Raw genomic sequence first — 16,719 nt, forward strand, 5'->3', positions numbered from 1 at the left:
GGGTGTCCCAGGGACAGGGGCGTAGGTCACAGCGAGGGAACACTGGGGGCCGGAGACAGGGGTGAAGGCCAAGGCTAGGGAACTCTGGGGGGCGGAGGCAGGGCCGCAGATGGGGCCAAAGACGGGACCGGAGTCCATGGTGAGACACATCTGGAGGACAGGCTGGAGGATGGCGAGACGCCCCTGGAGGTCGGACTCGAGGACGGCGAGACGCCTCCGGAGGAAGGGCCCGAGGGTGGCGGAACCCTCGATGGGACCCCTCTAGAGGACGGGCGGGAGGCCGGCGCAGGCAGCGGTGGAACCCCTCCGGAGGACCTGGAGCAGGAGGCAGCGGGACATGCACTGGCGTTGGCGGGAGCCCCGAGGGAACAGGCGATGGCGTCGGCAGGACCCCGGAGGGAGCGGGAACAGGTGTTGGTGGGACCCCCAGCGGAACAGGGAATGGCGGGATCCCCAACGGTGAAGGAACAGGTCTTGGCGGGACCCCTTCGGAACAGATCTTGGCGGGACCCCAATCGGAACAGGTGACGGTGGGACCCCCATCGAAACAGGTGATGGCAGGACCCCAACGGGGCAGGAGCAGGTGTTGGCGGGACCCCCGACAGAACAGGAGCAGGTGTTGGCGAGACCCCCATCAAAACACGGGACGGCAGGACCCCCAAGGGAACATGTGCAGGTATTGGCGAGATCCCCATCAAAACATGGGATGGCAGAACCCCCAACGGAACAGGTACAGGTGTTGGCGGGACCCCCATGGGAACAGGTGACGGCGGGACCCCAAATGGGGCAGGAGCATGTGTTGGCGGGACCCCTGATGGAACATGTGACGGCGAGGCCCCCAACAGAACAGGAGCAGGTGTTGGCGGGCCCCCCATCAAAACAGGTGGGGGCAGGGCCCCCAACGGGACAGGTTTCTGCGGGACCCTCGACGGGACAGGCTCAGAAGCCAGTGGGACCCACAATGACACAGGAGAGGATGGAGTCGGCTGGAGTCGACTGGACAGGCGAGGCCAGAGACAACAGGACAGGCAGGGCTGGAGTCGAGGCTGGAGTCGACCGGACAGGCGAGGCCAGAGACAACAGGACAGGCAGGGCTGGAGTCGAGGCTGGAGTCGACCGGACAGGCGAGGCCAGAGACAACAGGACAGGCAGGGCTGGAGTCGACCGGACAGGAGTGGCTGGAGTGGGCCGGGCAGCCGACAGAACAGGCGGGACTGGAGTCGGCCGGGCCGGCGACAGGGCAGGCGGGACTGGAGTTGGCCGGGGGGCCGACAGAACAGGAGTGGCTGGAGTGGGCCGGGCCGGCGACAGGGCAGGGGGGACTGGAGTCGGCCCGGGCCGGCGACAGGGCCGTCGGGACTGGAGTCGGCCGGGCTGGCGACAGGGCAGGCGGGACTGGAGTTGGCCTGGGGGCCAACAGAACAGGAGTGGCTGGAGTAGGACATAACGCAGTTGGAAACATGGCGGCTCGGGCCGGAGCTGCAGCTGGGAACTCAGCTGCTAGGGCCAAAACTTGAGCCGGAAGCGTGGCAGCAGGAGGCTTGGCAGCAGGAGGCTTGGCAGCAGGAGGCTTGGTTGCAGCTCGAGCCGGAAGCGTCACTGCTGTGACACGAGCTTTCAGGATAGGGTGCAGGCTTTCTGGGGAAGTGACAAATGTCCTTAAATATTCCGGCAGTGAGCTCACGAACCATGGCTTCTCTGCCAATTCCCGGCATGCACGAAGGAGAGCTGCATCTTGAGCCTTTTTAGACACTGCTTTCCTCCATTCTCCCAAAATGTACAAAATTTGGTACGAAAACTCCATAAGAGCGTCATAAAAAAATACTGCTGGGTCCATCTTTGGTTCAGTCGTACTGTCAGGGGGTTGGGGAAACAGGACCCAAGTGCAGTAAAACAAAAGGGAGGCAGGTATGGGTCCAAACAATAGGGGAGCTTTATTTAAATTAAAGCTGTACTTTCAACCAAAAAATAACCACACCAACACTAACCAGGGGATACAGGGACACTGGGAACAGGAGCAGACAGATGGACGGCAGGAATAGTCAGGTAACATGTATAACATCAAGTAGCAAACGACGACGACTGAACAAGAGACAAAAGGGGAACAAGACCAAATACACAAGGCTAATCAGAAGACCACAAACAGCTGGAGAGGGGAGGAGAAACACAGGGGCACCCGGTGAACACAAAGACACAGTCAGGCACAGGAGGGAGACTCAACATGACACAAGAGGGGAGAACATTCCCAAACAAAAGAGGAAACAACACAAAACAAGGATCATGACATCACTGAAATGGGGGTGTCCCTGTGTATAGTGCATTCAGTGAAATGGGGGTGTCCCTGTGTATAGTGCATTCAGTGAAATGGGGGTGTCCCTGTGTATAGTGCATTCAGTGAAATGGGGGTGTCCCTGTGTATAGTGCATTCAGTGAAATGGGGGTGTCCCTTTGTATAGTGCATTCAGTGAAATGGGGGTGTCCCTTTGTATAGTGCATTCAGTGAAATGGGGGTGTCCCTTTGTATAGTGCATTCAGTGAAATGGGGGTGTCCCTGTGTATAGTCACTATACACAGGGACACCCCCATTATACTGCATGCACTATACTATAGTGCATGCAGTATAATGGGGGTGTCCCTTTGTATAGTGCATTCACTGAAATGGGGGTGTCCCTTTGTATAGTGCATTCAGTGAAATGGGGGTGTCCCTTTGTATAGTGCATGCAGTATAATGGGGGTGTCCCTGTGTATAGTGCATTCAGTGAAATGGGGGTGTCCCTGTGTATAGTGCATTCAGTGAAATGGGGGTGTCCCTTTGTATAGTGCATTCAGTGAAATGGGGGTGTCCCTTTGTATAGTGCATTCAGTGAAATGGGGGTGTCCCTTTGTATAGTGCATTCAGTGAAATGGGGGTGTCCCTTTGTATAGTGCATTCAGTGAAATGGGGGTGTCCCTTTGTATAGTGCATTCACTGAAATGGGGGTGTCCCTTTGTATAGTGCATTCAGTGAAATGGGGGTGTCCCTGTGTATAGTGCATTCAGTGAAATGGGGGTGTCCCTTTGTATAGTGCATGCAGTATAATGGGGGTGTCCCTTTGTATAGTGCATTCAGTGAAATGGGGGTGTCCCTTTGTATAGTGCATTCAGTGAAATAGGGGTGTCCCTGTATATAGTGCATTCAGTGAAATGGGGGTGTCCCTGTATATAGTGCATTCAGTGAAATGGGGGTGTCCCTGTGTATAGTGCATTCAGTGAAATGGGGGTGTCCCTTTGTATAGTGCATTCAGTGAAATGGGGGTGTCCCTGTATATAGTGCATTCAGTGAAATGGGGGTGTCCCTTTGTATAGTGCATTCAGTATAATGGGGGTGTCCCTGTGTATAGTGCATTCAGTGAAATGGGGGTGTCCCTGTGTATAGTGCATGCAGTATAATGGGGGTGTCCCTTTGTATAGTGCATTCAGTGAAATGGGGGTGTCCCTGTGTATAGTGCATTCAGTGAAATGGGGGTGTCCCTGTGTATAGTGCATTCAGTGAAATGGGGGTGTCCCTTTGTATAGTGCATTCAGTGAAATGGGGGTGTCCCTTTGTATAGTGCATTCAGTGAAATGGGGGTGTCCCTTTGTATAGTGCATTCAGTGAAATGGGGGTGTCCCTTTGTATAGTGCATTCAGTGAAATGGGGGTGTCCCTGTGTATAGTGCATGCAGTATAATGGGGGTGTCCCTTTGTATAGTGCATGCAGTATAATGGGGGTGTCCCTTTGTATAGTGCATTCAGTGAAATGGGGGTGTCCCTGTGTATAGTGCATTCAGTGAAATGGGGGTGTCCCTGTATATAGTGCATTCAGTGAAATGGGGGTGTCCCTTTGTATAGTGCATTCAGTGAAATGGGGGTGTCCCTGTATATAGTGCATTCAGTGAAATGGGGGTGTCCCTTTGTATAGTGCATTCAGTATAATGGGGGTGTCCCTGTGTATAGTGCATTCAGTGAAATGGGGGTGTCCCTGTGTATAGTGCATGCAGTATAATGGGGGTGTCCCTTTGTATAGTGCATTCAGTGAAATGGGGGTGTCCCTGTGTATAGTGCATTCAGTGAAATGGGGGTGTCCCTTTGTATAGTGCATTCAGTGAAATGGGGGTGTCCCTGTGTATAGTGCATTCAGTGAAATGGGGGTGTCCCTTTGTATAGTGCATTCAGTGAAATGGGGGTGTCCCTTTGTATAGTGCATTCAGTGAAATGGGGGTGTCCCTTTGTATAGTGCATTCAGTGAAATGGGGGTGTCCCTTTGTATAGTGCATTCAGTGAAATGGGGGTGTCCCTGTGTATAGTGCATGCAGTATAATGGGGGTGTCCCTTTGTATAGTGCATGCAGTATAATGGGGGTGTCCCTTTGTATAGTGCATTCAGTGAAATGGGGGTGTCCCTGTGTATAGTGCATTCAGTGAAATGGGGGTGTCCCTGTGTATAGTGCATTCAGTGAAATGGGGGTGTCCCTTTTGTATAGTGCATTCAGTGAAATGGGGGTGTCCCTGTGTATAGTGCATTCAGTGAAATGGGGGTGTCCCTTTGTATAGTGCATTCAGTGAAATGGGGGTGTCCCTTTGTATAGTGCATTCACTGAAATGGGGGTGTCCCTTTGTATAGTGCATTCAGTGAAATGGGGGTGTCCCTTTGTATAGTGCATTCAGTGAAATGGGGGTGTCCCTTTGTATAGTGCATTCAGTGAAATGGGGGTGTCCCTTTGTATAGTGCATTCAGTGAAATGGGGGTGTCCCTTTGTATAGTGCATTCAGTGAAATGGGGGTGTCCCTGTGTATAGTGCATGCAGTATAATGGGGGTGTCCCTTTGTATAGTGCATGCAGTATAATGGGGGTGTCCCTTTGTATAGTGCATTCAGTGAAATGGGGGTGTCCCTTTGTATAGTGCATTCAGTGAAATGGGGGTGTCCCTTTTGTATAGTGCATTCAGTGAAATGGGGGTGTCCCTGTGTATAGTGCATTCAGTGAAATGGGGGTGTCCCTGTGTATAGTGCATTCAGTGAAATGGGGGTGTCCCTGTGTATAGTGCCTTCAGTGTAATGGGGGTCTCTCTGCAGTGCCGGCTGCGGTGATGGGGCTGCAAGTGGAGGCGCTTTCCCCCCCCCGCAGCCTGCAGGTGAGCTGGCAGGAAGCTCTCGGCGTTTCGGATGGCTACATCCTGCAGCTCCAGGACGAGAGAGGCTGTCTGCTGGCCAACTCCTCTCAGCCCTCTGGACGCACCCAGATCAGTTTCGACAGTCTCATTCCGGGAAAGAAGTACCGGGTCCTGGTGCAGACCACCAGCGGGGGGGTGCACAGCCCAGGGGTCAGTGCCGAGACTCGCACACGTAAGACTTCCTGTTTCCAGACTTGAAGAAACCTGTAGAGTTGACGTGACTCCAGTTTTAGTAAAACAGCAGAGACATCAGTAACAGTCATTGTTTGTATCTTAAATGATAAGGATTGATGTTATTAATTCACTTTATTTAAAAAACACTGTTTCGGCCCAGAGCTTCTCTTTGTAAAGATGATGATAGTTCAACAAAGTCACTACGCGTTTATTCATTTTGGATGCTGTTGGATTGACTGTTTTTATGTTTCAACATGTATCTGTTTCCTGTCAGGCCCTGCAGCCGTCACCGATCTGTCCATCAGCGCCAACACCACCACCGGCCTGGCCTTTCTCTGGTCTCCGCCTGACGGCGAGTTCGACGGGTACGAGATCTTTCTATATAAACGTAACGAGTCGATCCAGGAGAGCCGAGAGGCACCCTCCAGCCTCCAGCAGGTCTCATTCCAGGGGCTCAGACCTGGAGCCTCGTACCGGCTAGTGGTGGTGACCCACAGCGGAGCGCAAAGTAACCAATCAGATGTGTGGGCACGAACAGGTTATCATTATTGCTATTATTATTGTTATTATCATTATTATTATTATGGGCTTATACAGCATTCCCACTACATGTTCTTCTACTCACAAAATTCTTTATTATTATTCCGCCGTTTTCTTTGCTTCGCTTCTGCTCCCACATTCCACATCGCAGAAACTCCATTCAAACATCAAAACGTTCAGCTCGATCGGGAATCGATTGCTATTTTTCTCATTCTTAACTTTCATATTTCCACTGATGTATCCCATAATTCATCAACATTTTCCCCATAGGAATGAATGGAAAACATCTTCAGACTTGAAAAATCTTCATGCGACTTGAACTGCTAACTGCTCCTTCATACTTTCACTCAGAAATCTCATTCCAACTTTAAAATGTTACACATCTTTCTGACATTACTTGCATTACACAACTTATGAATCAGATTTATACTTTTGGAAATATTAAACCTTGTTTGGAGCTTGGTAAAGAGGCCTTCTTCAGATTGCACATCTCGTTGACGGTAGAGTGTGTGACTTCACAGCTCCACAGTGGGGAGGAGAGCTGGAAATTTGCCTTACATTTCTTTTTTTCAACCTGCCATAATTCCCAAACCCTATACTCCTGGGACATAATTGTACGCTTGAATTGTAAGAAAACCTCTCTTGAAAAATAAAAACATGCCTCTTGAGGGCACGAAGCGACAAAAACTCTCACATGTCTCCATCAAGTCTCATTGTAAACGTTGCCTCATCTTTCCTCACATTACCAGCCGCACATCTCTAGATAAACTGCCAAATGAGCCACTTTATTGTCCCGAAAATACACAAAAAGCACACTATCTGCTCATCAGGTATCTGGGATGCTCTGAGCATTTACATTTTAACAATAGCTGCTACCGTTTTCAAACAGTAGTTAAAAATGTAAGAGGTTTATTTCTCATTCAGACCAATGGAAAGGCTCTCCTTTCATTGATCACTGCAGATCTCCATGGAAACCTTTGATCTCTGGGCACACACACACACACACACACACACACACACACACACACACAAATAGGTGTTTTCTTGAGGCGTTCAGCACAGAGACAGACACACAAACTGGAGTTTAACTGTCTCAGCCTATTGTACTGTCTGATGGAGGCGTCCTATCAACATCAACATGCTTTTAGCATAAAGCATTCTAGCAACTTCTTCAGGAATAGCATTCTCTAACCCTAACCCTAACCCTAACCCTTTCTGTTATTATTGTGTTATAACCGTTTAGTTCATATAAGAACTTTATTAGTTTGTCATTATTTAATGAACAGTGTGTTCTCAGTGTGCCCTCAGTGCTGAATGACTGATTTGTTCAGTCCCAGCAGCTGTAGCGTCCCTGCTGGTCCACACTGGGAACCAGTCCCTGAGGCTGAGCTGGGTTCGGGGGGGTGGAGATCTGAGTGGGTACCTGGTGGCTCTGATTGGCTCCCGCGGGGCTCGGCGAACGGAGCATCTTGGCCCTGACACCACAAAGTTCATCTTCTCAGGCCTCAGGCCGGGCCGTCTGTACCAGGTGGAGCTGCTAAGCCTGAGCGGAGAACTCAGCAACCGAGCCTGCAGCGAGGGGAGAACGGGTGAGAAACACCACCCAAACACCACAGAAACCCTCTTTGTGGAACAAGGTCATTGGGTGAACCGGTAGACTTTGATTTGGGAGGAATATTAAACCGCTATGTAATCCAGACCATCCTGCTTCTGACCCTTCACAAAAAAAGCCCTGTGACTGTTGGTTCAGTAAGAGTGTAAACATGATGCTCTTTGAAGTTCTGATGGACTGGGACATGGAATCAAGTAAAACAGGAAGTCATGTCACCCTCAAAACCTCATCAGAAACAGTTTTTATAACCTAAGATTTCTCAGAGTTTTGTCCAGCAGGGGGCGCTGTAGAGCAGATCTTTAGGGAGGGCATGTGATCTTTCAGGGGGAGAAAACAAGGATGAGAAGCGACACAAATTACAAACTATTTCATCAGCTTGGTCCACTGCATTGCGTAAAGACGCATGCCTCTTACAAATACGCAAAACAAAAACAGACTATACACTTTTGCAACTGCACCGTGTGCACGGCGGCACAACCGCGGCAAACATCAGTATGCACGAGTGCGCTAAGACAAACATTCACACCAAAACATAACAGCAGAAACAGCTCCTGAGCACATTACGCAATAAGCAGCACGATATCAAATGACTTTTGAAATACAGCAGATCTCGCGCACGATGCCGACACAACGGGAGTTCCCTTTTCCATAAATCCCTCACATTGTTTTGAGTATTCAGAACCAGTGGAAACAGAACAGAGTGCAATACAAACTTCTGGGAAGCAATTGGTCTAAATGTTGGCTGATCACAGTCTACATTACACACACACACAGACACACATATATGTATATATACATATATGTGTGTCTGTATATATACATATATGTGTGTACTTTGGGATTTGAAATAGTATCTCACATCACATCATAGCATTAAAGTGCAAAATACAAATAAATATTTCGAGGTGTTATCTTCACAAGAAGCTTCAAAAACAGGAAGTGTGTTTGTCCCCTCAGCTCCAACGCCGCCTACCTCCTTCCTGTTTGGGGGGGTCACTAACACCTCTCTGGAGATCACCTGGGTCGCCCCCCTCGACTGTGACTACGATGACTTCGACCTGCAATGGACGCCTCAGGACCGGCTGTCCGTCACAGACCCATACAGAAGCCCCGCCTCCAGGAGCCGCATCCTGCAGGGCCTGTTTCCAGGGCGACGCTACAGCTTCAGCCTGCGCACAGTCAGCGGGGGGGCCGGGGCGGCCGCATACAGCTCCCCCATCCACAACAGCATCCGGACCAGTAGGTTTACTGCAGTGTGTGTTTTAGTACTGCATTAACAGAGTACTGCAGTGTGTGTTTTAGTACTGCATTAAGAGAGTACTGCAGTGTGTGTTTTAGTACTGCATTAACAGAGTACTGCAGTGTGTGTTTTAGTACTGCATTAACAGAGTACTGCAGTGTGTGTTTTAGTACTGCATTAACAGAGTACTGCAGTGTGTGTTTTAGTACTGCATTAACAGAGTACTGCAGTGTGTGTTTTAGTACTGCATTAACAGAGTACTGCAGTGTGTGTTTTAGTACTGCATTAACAGAGTACTGCAGTGTGTGTTTTAGTACTGCATTAAGAGAGTACTGCAGTGTGTGTTTTAGTACTGCATTAACAGAGTACTGCAATGTGTGTATTAGTACTGCATTAAGAGAGTACTTCAGTGTGTACCAGTACTGCATTAACAGAGTACTTCAGTGTGTACCAGTACTGCATTAACAGAGTACTTCAGTGTGTACCAGTACTGCATTAACAGAGTACTGCAGTGTGTGTATTAGTACTGCATTAAGAGAGTACTGCAGTGTGTACCAATACTGCATTAACAGAGTACTTCAGTGTGTACCAGTACTGCATTAACAGAGTACTGCAGTGTGTGTATTAGTACTGCATTAACAGAGTAATGCAGTGTGTACCAGTACTGCATTAACAGAGTACTGCAGTGTGTACCAGTACTGCATTAACAGAGTACTGCAGTGTGTACCAGTACTGCATTAACAGAGTACTGCAGTGTGTACCAGTACTGCATTAACAGAGTACTGCAGTGTATACCAGTACTGCATTAACAGAGTACTGCAGTGTATACCAGTACTGCATTAACAGAGTACTTCAGTGTGTGTATTAGTACTGCATTAACAGAGTACTTCAGTGTGTGTATTAGTACTGCATTAACAGACTACTGCAGTGTGTACCAGTACTGCATTAACAGAGTACTTCAGTGTGTACCAGTACTGCATTAACAGAGTACTGTAGATTGTGTATTAGTACTCACAGAGTATTCCTGCTTCAGGGCCGGGGGGGGTGCAGGGCCTGCACTGCCGCCCTCAGAGCTCCACCTCCATCTCCTGCTCCTGGACCCCCCCGCAGGCCGACTACGACTCATACAGCATTGAGTGTTTGGACTCACGGGTCATGGTTTACTCCCGGCGCACCGGCAGCGACGCCATGGCTTACGTCATCGAACAGCTGCAGCCGCACCGCCGCTACGACGTCTGCGTGAAGACCATCTCCGACCAGAGCACCAGCGAGGAGGCGCGGGACAGCGTGGTCACCATGATTGACAGTGAGGACCTCCACTTCCTGTTCCCTGTTTCTGTAAATCACTTCTTGTTCCCCCTAGAATCAGCATTAATGACTTCTTCTTTCCTGCAGGTCCTCCTTTGCCCCCCCCCAGTACCAGAATCAGTGTTTACTCTGCTGTCGTCACAGAGTCCTCGATCCTCTTCAGGGTGAACTGCAGCTGGTTCAGCGACTCTAACGGGGCCGTCAGGTTCTTCACTGTGGTGGTGGCCGAGTCTCAGGGTGAATATAAACCCTCATATAGAGCTCACCTCAGAACCCTGTGAGAGTTCAGACAACTGTCATTTATCCAGACCTGAGATCCTCTCAGAGCTGGACTCAGAATCAGTATCAGAATCACGTTTAATGCCAGGTACTTTTACACATACAAGGAGCTGCTTTGGTGTCTGGTGGTGCGAACATGAACAACATAAGAAAATCATTTGTAAAAGTAGGTCAAAAATATAAAGATTATAGAAAGAAAGTATTTAAAATAAACGAATTAGCATTACAAAAGAATAAAGACAAGTATTTATATATAGAAAAGAAAAAAGATGCATCTATGATGAAATGCAGTGTGTTGTTTTAAAGACGAGGGCTGAGATGTGCAAAAAATATTCATGGCAGTCAACAGTCCCCTTGCCTGGCTTGGACCTTTCTATATTACTTCTGGTCCCTGTATGCTGACCTAAAGAAGGTCTTGTCCATGTATGCTGACCTAAAGAAGGTCTCCTCTTCATCACCATGTGTCTGGTCTCTCTACAGGTGATGAAGAGGAGCAGCCTCAGCAGCAGCATCCTCTTCCTTCATACCGGGATTACCAATCCAACAGCTCCATAAGGAGCTTTCAGACCGGCTTCTTCCCTAGCAGCTGCAGCGACAGCAAACACCACAGCTTCCAGTTGTTTCTGGGGACGGGGGCGCTTCCTCTGGGCGGCCCCTGCCAGTACATAGACCCCGCACTATCAGAGAGCATCCCCGGCCAGTTCTGTGATGGGCCCCTGAAACCCAGAACTGCATACAGGTACCCGTCTCCCTGTCATTTACATAATGACCAGGCTGGGGGAGTAAGAGATTACATGTCAAGCCACTAGACGCCTTACCCTCCTAACCTGTTTTATTCACTCGTTTTTCTCAAGGTTGTGATCACTTGTTCGGCTCCCGGTGGGGTGTTGATATAGTGCGCAATTAATCAAAATAAAATAATACATTTTTCACAGATTAACAAAGAAAACAGGCCTTTACAATAGTCAAACAAATCCTCTTTCTTTCTGTTGTGTAGTCTTTCGCACAAGTTACCCATCTGTGTCTCTTCAGAGGCTGCTGGGAACTTTAGTCTTTTATAGACTTCACTACAGAGGTCACGATTAGGTGACAATATTTGGCAATTTTTACAAAAAAACAAAAGGCTTTGACAACATTTAACGGGATTAGCTAATAAAATAAGATAAGAATTACTTTGTTGATCCCAGACTGGGAAATGTTTGTGTTGCAGCAGTATAACACCATACAAGTTATCGCACATAGTAGAAAATAAAATAAGAAAAAAACAATTCTAATGTATGACCATAGAGAAGAAATAGAGACAAACCAGTATTATATATATATATATATATACAAATAAGAAGATAAAAAAGATCTGAAATAAACAAAGGTGGGTCACAGCGATGGATGACTGAGGCTGAAAGCTCATATATATATACAGTTGGACTATGAGCATAAATAATCAGTACCGTAAGCTGTCAGACAAGAAAACCTTATTGGAGTTGACAAAATATATAGCAGGGTATTATATACATAGTAGTGCCGTGAATGGGATTATGCTTCGTGACATACCCACCACTCAACAAGGGGCTGAAACATTCCTCACACATGTTGGTCCATATTGACCTGGTAGCATCACGCAGTTGCTGCAGATCTGTCGGCTGCACGGCCATGATGCGAGTTTCTCGTTCCACCACTTCCCAAAGGTGCTCTATAGGATTTTGATCTGGTGACTTTGTAGGCCATTTGAGTACAGTGAACTCACTGTCATGTTCAAGAAACCCACCTTTGGAAACAAAGCTTTAAGTGTTGCAGCCCCCACCCTCTGGAACGCCCTCCCCCTTGAAATCAGGACCGCTGACTCTGTTGACATATTAAAAAGCACTGAAAAGACATCTGTTTGTCAAGGCTTTCAGCCTCAGTCATCCTGTGACCCACAATAAGCTTTATTTGATTTAGCTGAACCACATTTGATCTTACAGTTTTAGCTGATGTTATTCTGTTTTACTTGTCTATAGTTCACTTCTCCTGCATTTCTTGCACATTGGTCTGTCAACATCCTCTTGCACTATTTTATTACCACTGTTTCTTCCTGCATTATTTTATCGTTTTTTGTGTTATATATATCTATTTTGCATTTTTGGAGATGCCTGGTACTTAATTTTCATTGCATAACTACACTGTAGCTTACATGTATTTGGCAGACCTTTTCTCTGTGTGTCTGCAGGCTCAGCATCCGAGCGTTCACTCAGCTGTTTGATGACCAGCAGAGAGCCTCTCCTCTGTACAGCGACACCTACTTGTCACTGCCCGTCGTCACCGAGGCCGGTCCGCTTCCCGTCAGACATTAACGTTTTCATTGAAACCGAATTTTCTCACATGTCCACACCTAAAGACTTTCTGTGTCCTCCCTCAGAGCCTCTGAACGGCGTGATAGAGGGCGTCAGTGCCGGCATGTTCCTCATCGTTATGATGGTGGGGATCACCGCTCTGCTGGTTTGCAGACAAAAGACTCGCAAAGTGTGAGTATCTACAATCTAAAGGCGTGATAACACAACACATCCCCTCTCTAACACTGTTCATCACTGTGCTGCTCTCTGCTGGTCTGTAACACCCCTCTCTAACACTGTTCATCACTGTGCTGCTCTCTGCTGGTCTGTAACACCCCTCTCTAACACTGTTCATCACTGTGCTGCTCTCTGCTGGTCTGTAACACCCCTCTCTAACACTGTTCATCACTGTGCTGCTCTCTGCTGGTCTGTAACACCCCTCTCTAACACTGTTCATCACTGTGCTGCTCTCTGCTGGACTGTAACACCCCTCTCTAACACTGTTCATCACTGTGCTGCTCTCTGCTGGTCTGTAACACCCCTCTCTAACACTGTTCATCACTGTGCTGCTCTCTGCTGGACTGTAACACCCCTCTCTAACACTGTTCATCACTGTGCTGCTCTCTGCTGGTCTGTAACACCCCTCTCTAACACTGTTCATCACTGTGCTGCTCTCTGCTGGACTGTAACACCCCTCTCTAACACTGTTCATCACTGTGCTGCTCTCTGCTGGTCTGTAACACCCCTCTCTAACACTGTTCATCACTGTGCTGCTCTCTGCTGGACTGTAACACCCCTCTCTAACACTGTTCATCACTGTGCTGCTCTCTGCTGGACTGTAACACCCCTCTCTAACACTGTTCATCACTGTGCTGCTCTCTGCTGGACTGTAACACCCCTCTCTAACACTGTTCATCACTGTGCTGCTCTCTGCTGGACTGTAACACCCCTCTCTAGCACTGTGATAGAGCTTTCTGCATTCATGACTCTGGGTCCATATCAGAATCTCTTTCCATCATTGCTTACCTGTTAGTGTGAGCGGACTGGTGGTTCAGAGGTTCTGATTGGACGACAGCGCAGGTGATGAACAAAGATAACTTATGTGTTTCAGAGTTCAGGAGAGAACGGTGGTCAGGATGAGTGAGAGGAGGGAGGGACTGACAGCAGGCCTCCATCAGCAAGTCAGAGGGTGCAATACTGCATGAAATACTGCATTCTGTACTTTAATAGTACTGCTGATAATACGAAATTCAGTACTGTAGTACTAATAACTGATACAACTGCATTTTGTACTGTAGTACAAATAACTGATACAACTGCATGTTGTACTGTAGTACTAATAACTGATACAACTGCATTTTGTACTGTAGTACTAATAACTGATACAACTGCATTCTGTACTGTAGTACTAATAACTGATACAACTGCATTTTGTACTGTAGTACTAATAACTGATACAACTGCATTTTGTACTGTAGTACTAATAACTGATACAACTGCATTTTGTACTGTAGTACTAATAACTGATACAACTGCATTTTGTACTGTAGTACTAATAACTGATACAACTGCATTTTGTACTGTAGTACTAATAACTGATACAACTGCATTTTGTACTGTAGTACTAATAGCTGATAATACTGGATCCAGAACTATACAACCAATATCTGATAAAACTGCATGTTGTACTGTAGTACTAATAGATGATAACACTGCATTCAGCACTGTAGTACTAATAGCTGCACTAGTTCTAACATTAGTCATATGTTGATAATAAGAATTTTCTATGGCTTCACTATGAGCCCGAGCAGTATGTGTGCTTTTCTTGATTCTAAACCTTGTCCTCAGTAACTGCCGGGTCTCCAGGTGAGAAGTCAAGTTCTTCTATTTCTTATTCCAGCAGTTTTAATATGCCTAATAGTTTACTCTGTTACAGTCCCATAAAGGTCCTGAGCTTTGAGAGCCACTTTAATAAGCTGCAGGCCGACTCCAACTACCTGCTGTCAGAGGAATACGAGGTTTGTTCACATTCCCTCCTGTAACCCGTTACCCTCCTGTAACCCATTACCCTGCTGTAACCCGTTACCCTGCTGTAACCCATTACCCTGCTGTAACCCGTTACCCTGCTGTAACCCATTACCCTGCTGTAACCCGTTACCCTGCTGTAACCCGTTACTCTGCTGTAACCCATTACCCTGCTGTAACCCGTTACCCTCCTGTAACCCGTTACCCTGCTGTAACCCATTACCCTGCTGTAACCCGTTACCCTGCTGTAACCCATTACCCTCCTGTAACCCGTTACCCTGCTATATCACCTTACTCTGCTGTAACCCGTTACCCTCCTGTAACCCGTTACCCTCCTGTAACCCGTTACCCTGCTGTAACACCTTACTCTGCTGTAACATGTTACCCTCCTGTAACCCGTTACCCTGCTATATCACCTTACTCTGCTGTAACCCGTTACCCTCCTGTAACCCGTTACCCTCCTGTAACCCGTTATCCTGCTATATCACCTTACTCTGCTGTAACCCGTTACCCTCCTGTAACCGTTACCCTGCTGTAACCCGTACTCTGCTGTAACACCTTACTCTGCTGTAACCGTTACCCTCCTGTAACCAGTTACCCTGCTGTAACCCGTTACCCTGCTGTAACACCTTACTCTGCTGTAACATGTTACCCTGCTGTAACACCTTACCCTGCTGTAACCCGTTACCCTGCTGTAACACCTACTCTGCTGTAACACCTTACTCTGCTGTAACCCGTTACCCTGCTGTAACCCATTACCCCTCCTGTAACCCGTTACCCTGCTGTAACACCTTACTCTGCTGTAACCTGTTACCCTGCTGTAACACCTTACTCTGCTGTAACACCTTACCCTCCTGTAACCCGTTACCCTGCTGTAACCCGTTACCCTGCTGTAACACCTTACTTGCTGTAACCTGTTACCCTGCTGTAACACCCTTACTCTGCTGTAACCCCGTTACCCAGCTGTAACACCTTACTCTGCTGTAACCTGTTACCCTGCTGTAACACCTTACTCTGCTGTAACCCGTTACCCTGCTGTAACCCGTTACCCTGCTGTAACACCTTACCCTGCTGTAACCCTTACCCTCCTGTAAGCCCGTTATCCTGCTGTAACACCTTACTCTGCTGTAACCCGTTACCCGTCTGTAACCCGTTACCCTCCTGTAAGCCGTTATCCTGCTGTAACCCGTTACCCTGCTGTAACCCGTTACCCTCCTGTAACCCGTTACGCTGCTGTAACCCGTTACCCTGCTGTAACCCGTTACCCTCCTGTAACCCGTTACGCTGCTGTAACCCGTTACTCTGCTGTAACAGTCTGCTGTAACCCGTTACCCTGCTGTAACCCGTTACCCTGCTGTAACACCTTACCCTGCTGTAACCCATTACCCTCCTGTAAGCCGTTATCCTGCTGTAACACCTTACTCTGCTGTAACCCGTTACCGTCCTGTAACCCGTTACCCTCCTGTAACCCGTTATCCTGCTGTAGCACCTTACCCTGCTGTAACCCGTTACCCTCCTGTAACCCGTTACCCTCCTGTAACACCTTACTCTGCTGTAACCCGTTACCCTCCTGTAACACCTTACTCTGCTGTAACCCGTTACTCTGCTGTAACACCTTACCCTGCTGTAACCCGTTACTCTGCTGTAACCCATTACTCTGCTGTAACCCATTACTCTGTTGTAACCTGTTACCCTCCTGTAACCCGTTACTCTGCTGTAACACCTTACCCTGCTGTAACCCGTTACTCTGCTGTAACCCATTACTCTGCTGTAACCCATTACTCTGTTGTAACCTGTTACCCTCCTGTAACCCGTTACCCTGCTATATCACCTTACTCTGCTGTAACCCGTTACCCTCCTGTAACCCGTTACTCTGCTGTAACCTGTTACTCTGCTGTAACACCTTACTCTGCTGTAACCTGTTACTCTGCTGTAACCTGTTACCCTGCTGTAACCCTTTACTCTGTAATAACCCGTTACTCTGCTGTAACCCTTTACTCTGTAATAACCCGTTACTCTGCTGTAACCCGTTACCCTCCTG

General features: G+C 47.9%; 1 protein-coding gene across 1 annotated transcript in view; it reads left to right on the forward strand.

Annotated features, from left to right (window-relative positions):
• LOC134876898 (receptor-type tyrosine-protein phosphatase beta-like) overlaps window positions 1–16,719 on the forward strand; it is a 47,172-nt gene that overhangs the window by 19,448 nt on the left and 11,005 nt on the right. Inside the window, 11 exon segments of the mRNA XM_063902141.1 lie at window positions 5,094–5,363; window positions 5,640–5,903; window positions 7,237–7,494; window positions 8,475–8,756; window positions 9,791–10,063; window positions 10,153–10,302; window positions 10,825–11,083; window positions 12,551–12,651; window positions 12,740–12,845; window positions 13,765–13,842; window positions 14,590–14,671. Of these exon segments, the coding sequence (XP_063758211.1) occupies window positions 5,094–5,363; window positions 5,640–5,903; window positions 7,237–7,494; window positions 8,475–8,756; window positions 9,791–10,063; window positions 10,153–10,302; window positions 10,825–11,083; window positions 12,551–12,651; window positions 12,740–12,845; window positions 13,765–13,842; window positions 14,590–14,671 (2,123 nt within the window).

This window comes from Eleginops maclovinus, chromosome 2, assembly GCF_036324505.1.
Source record: "Eleginops maclovinus isolate JMC-PN-2008 ecotype Puerto Natales chromosome 2, JC_Emac_rtc_rv5, whole genome shotgun sequence".
NCBI lineage: Eukaryota > Metazoa > Chordata > Actinopteri > Perciformes > Eleginopidae > Eleginops > Eleginops maclovinus.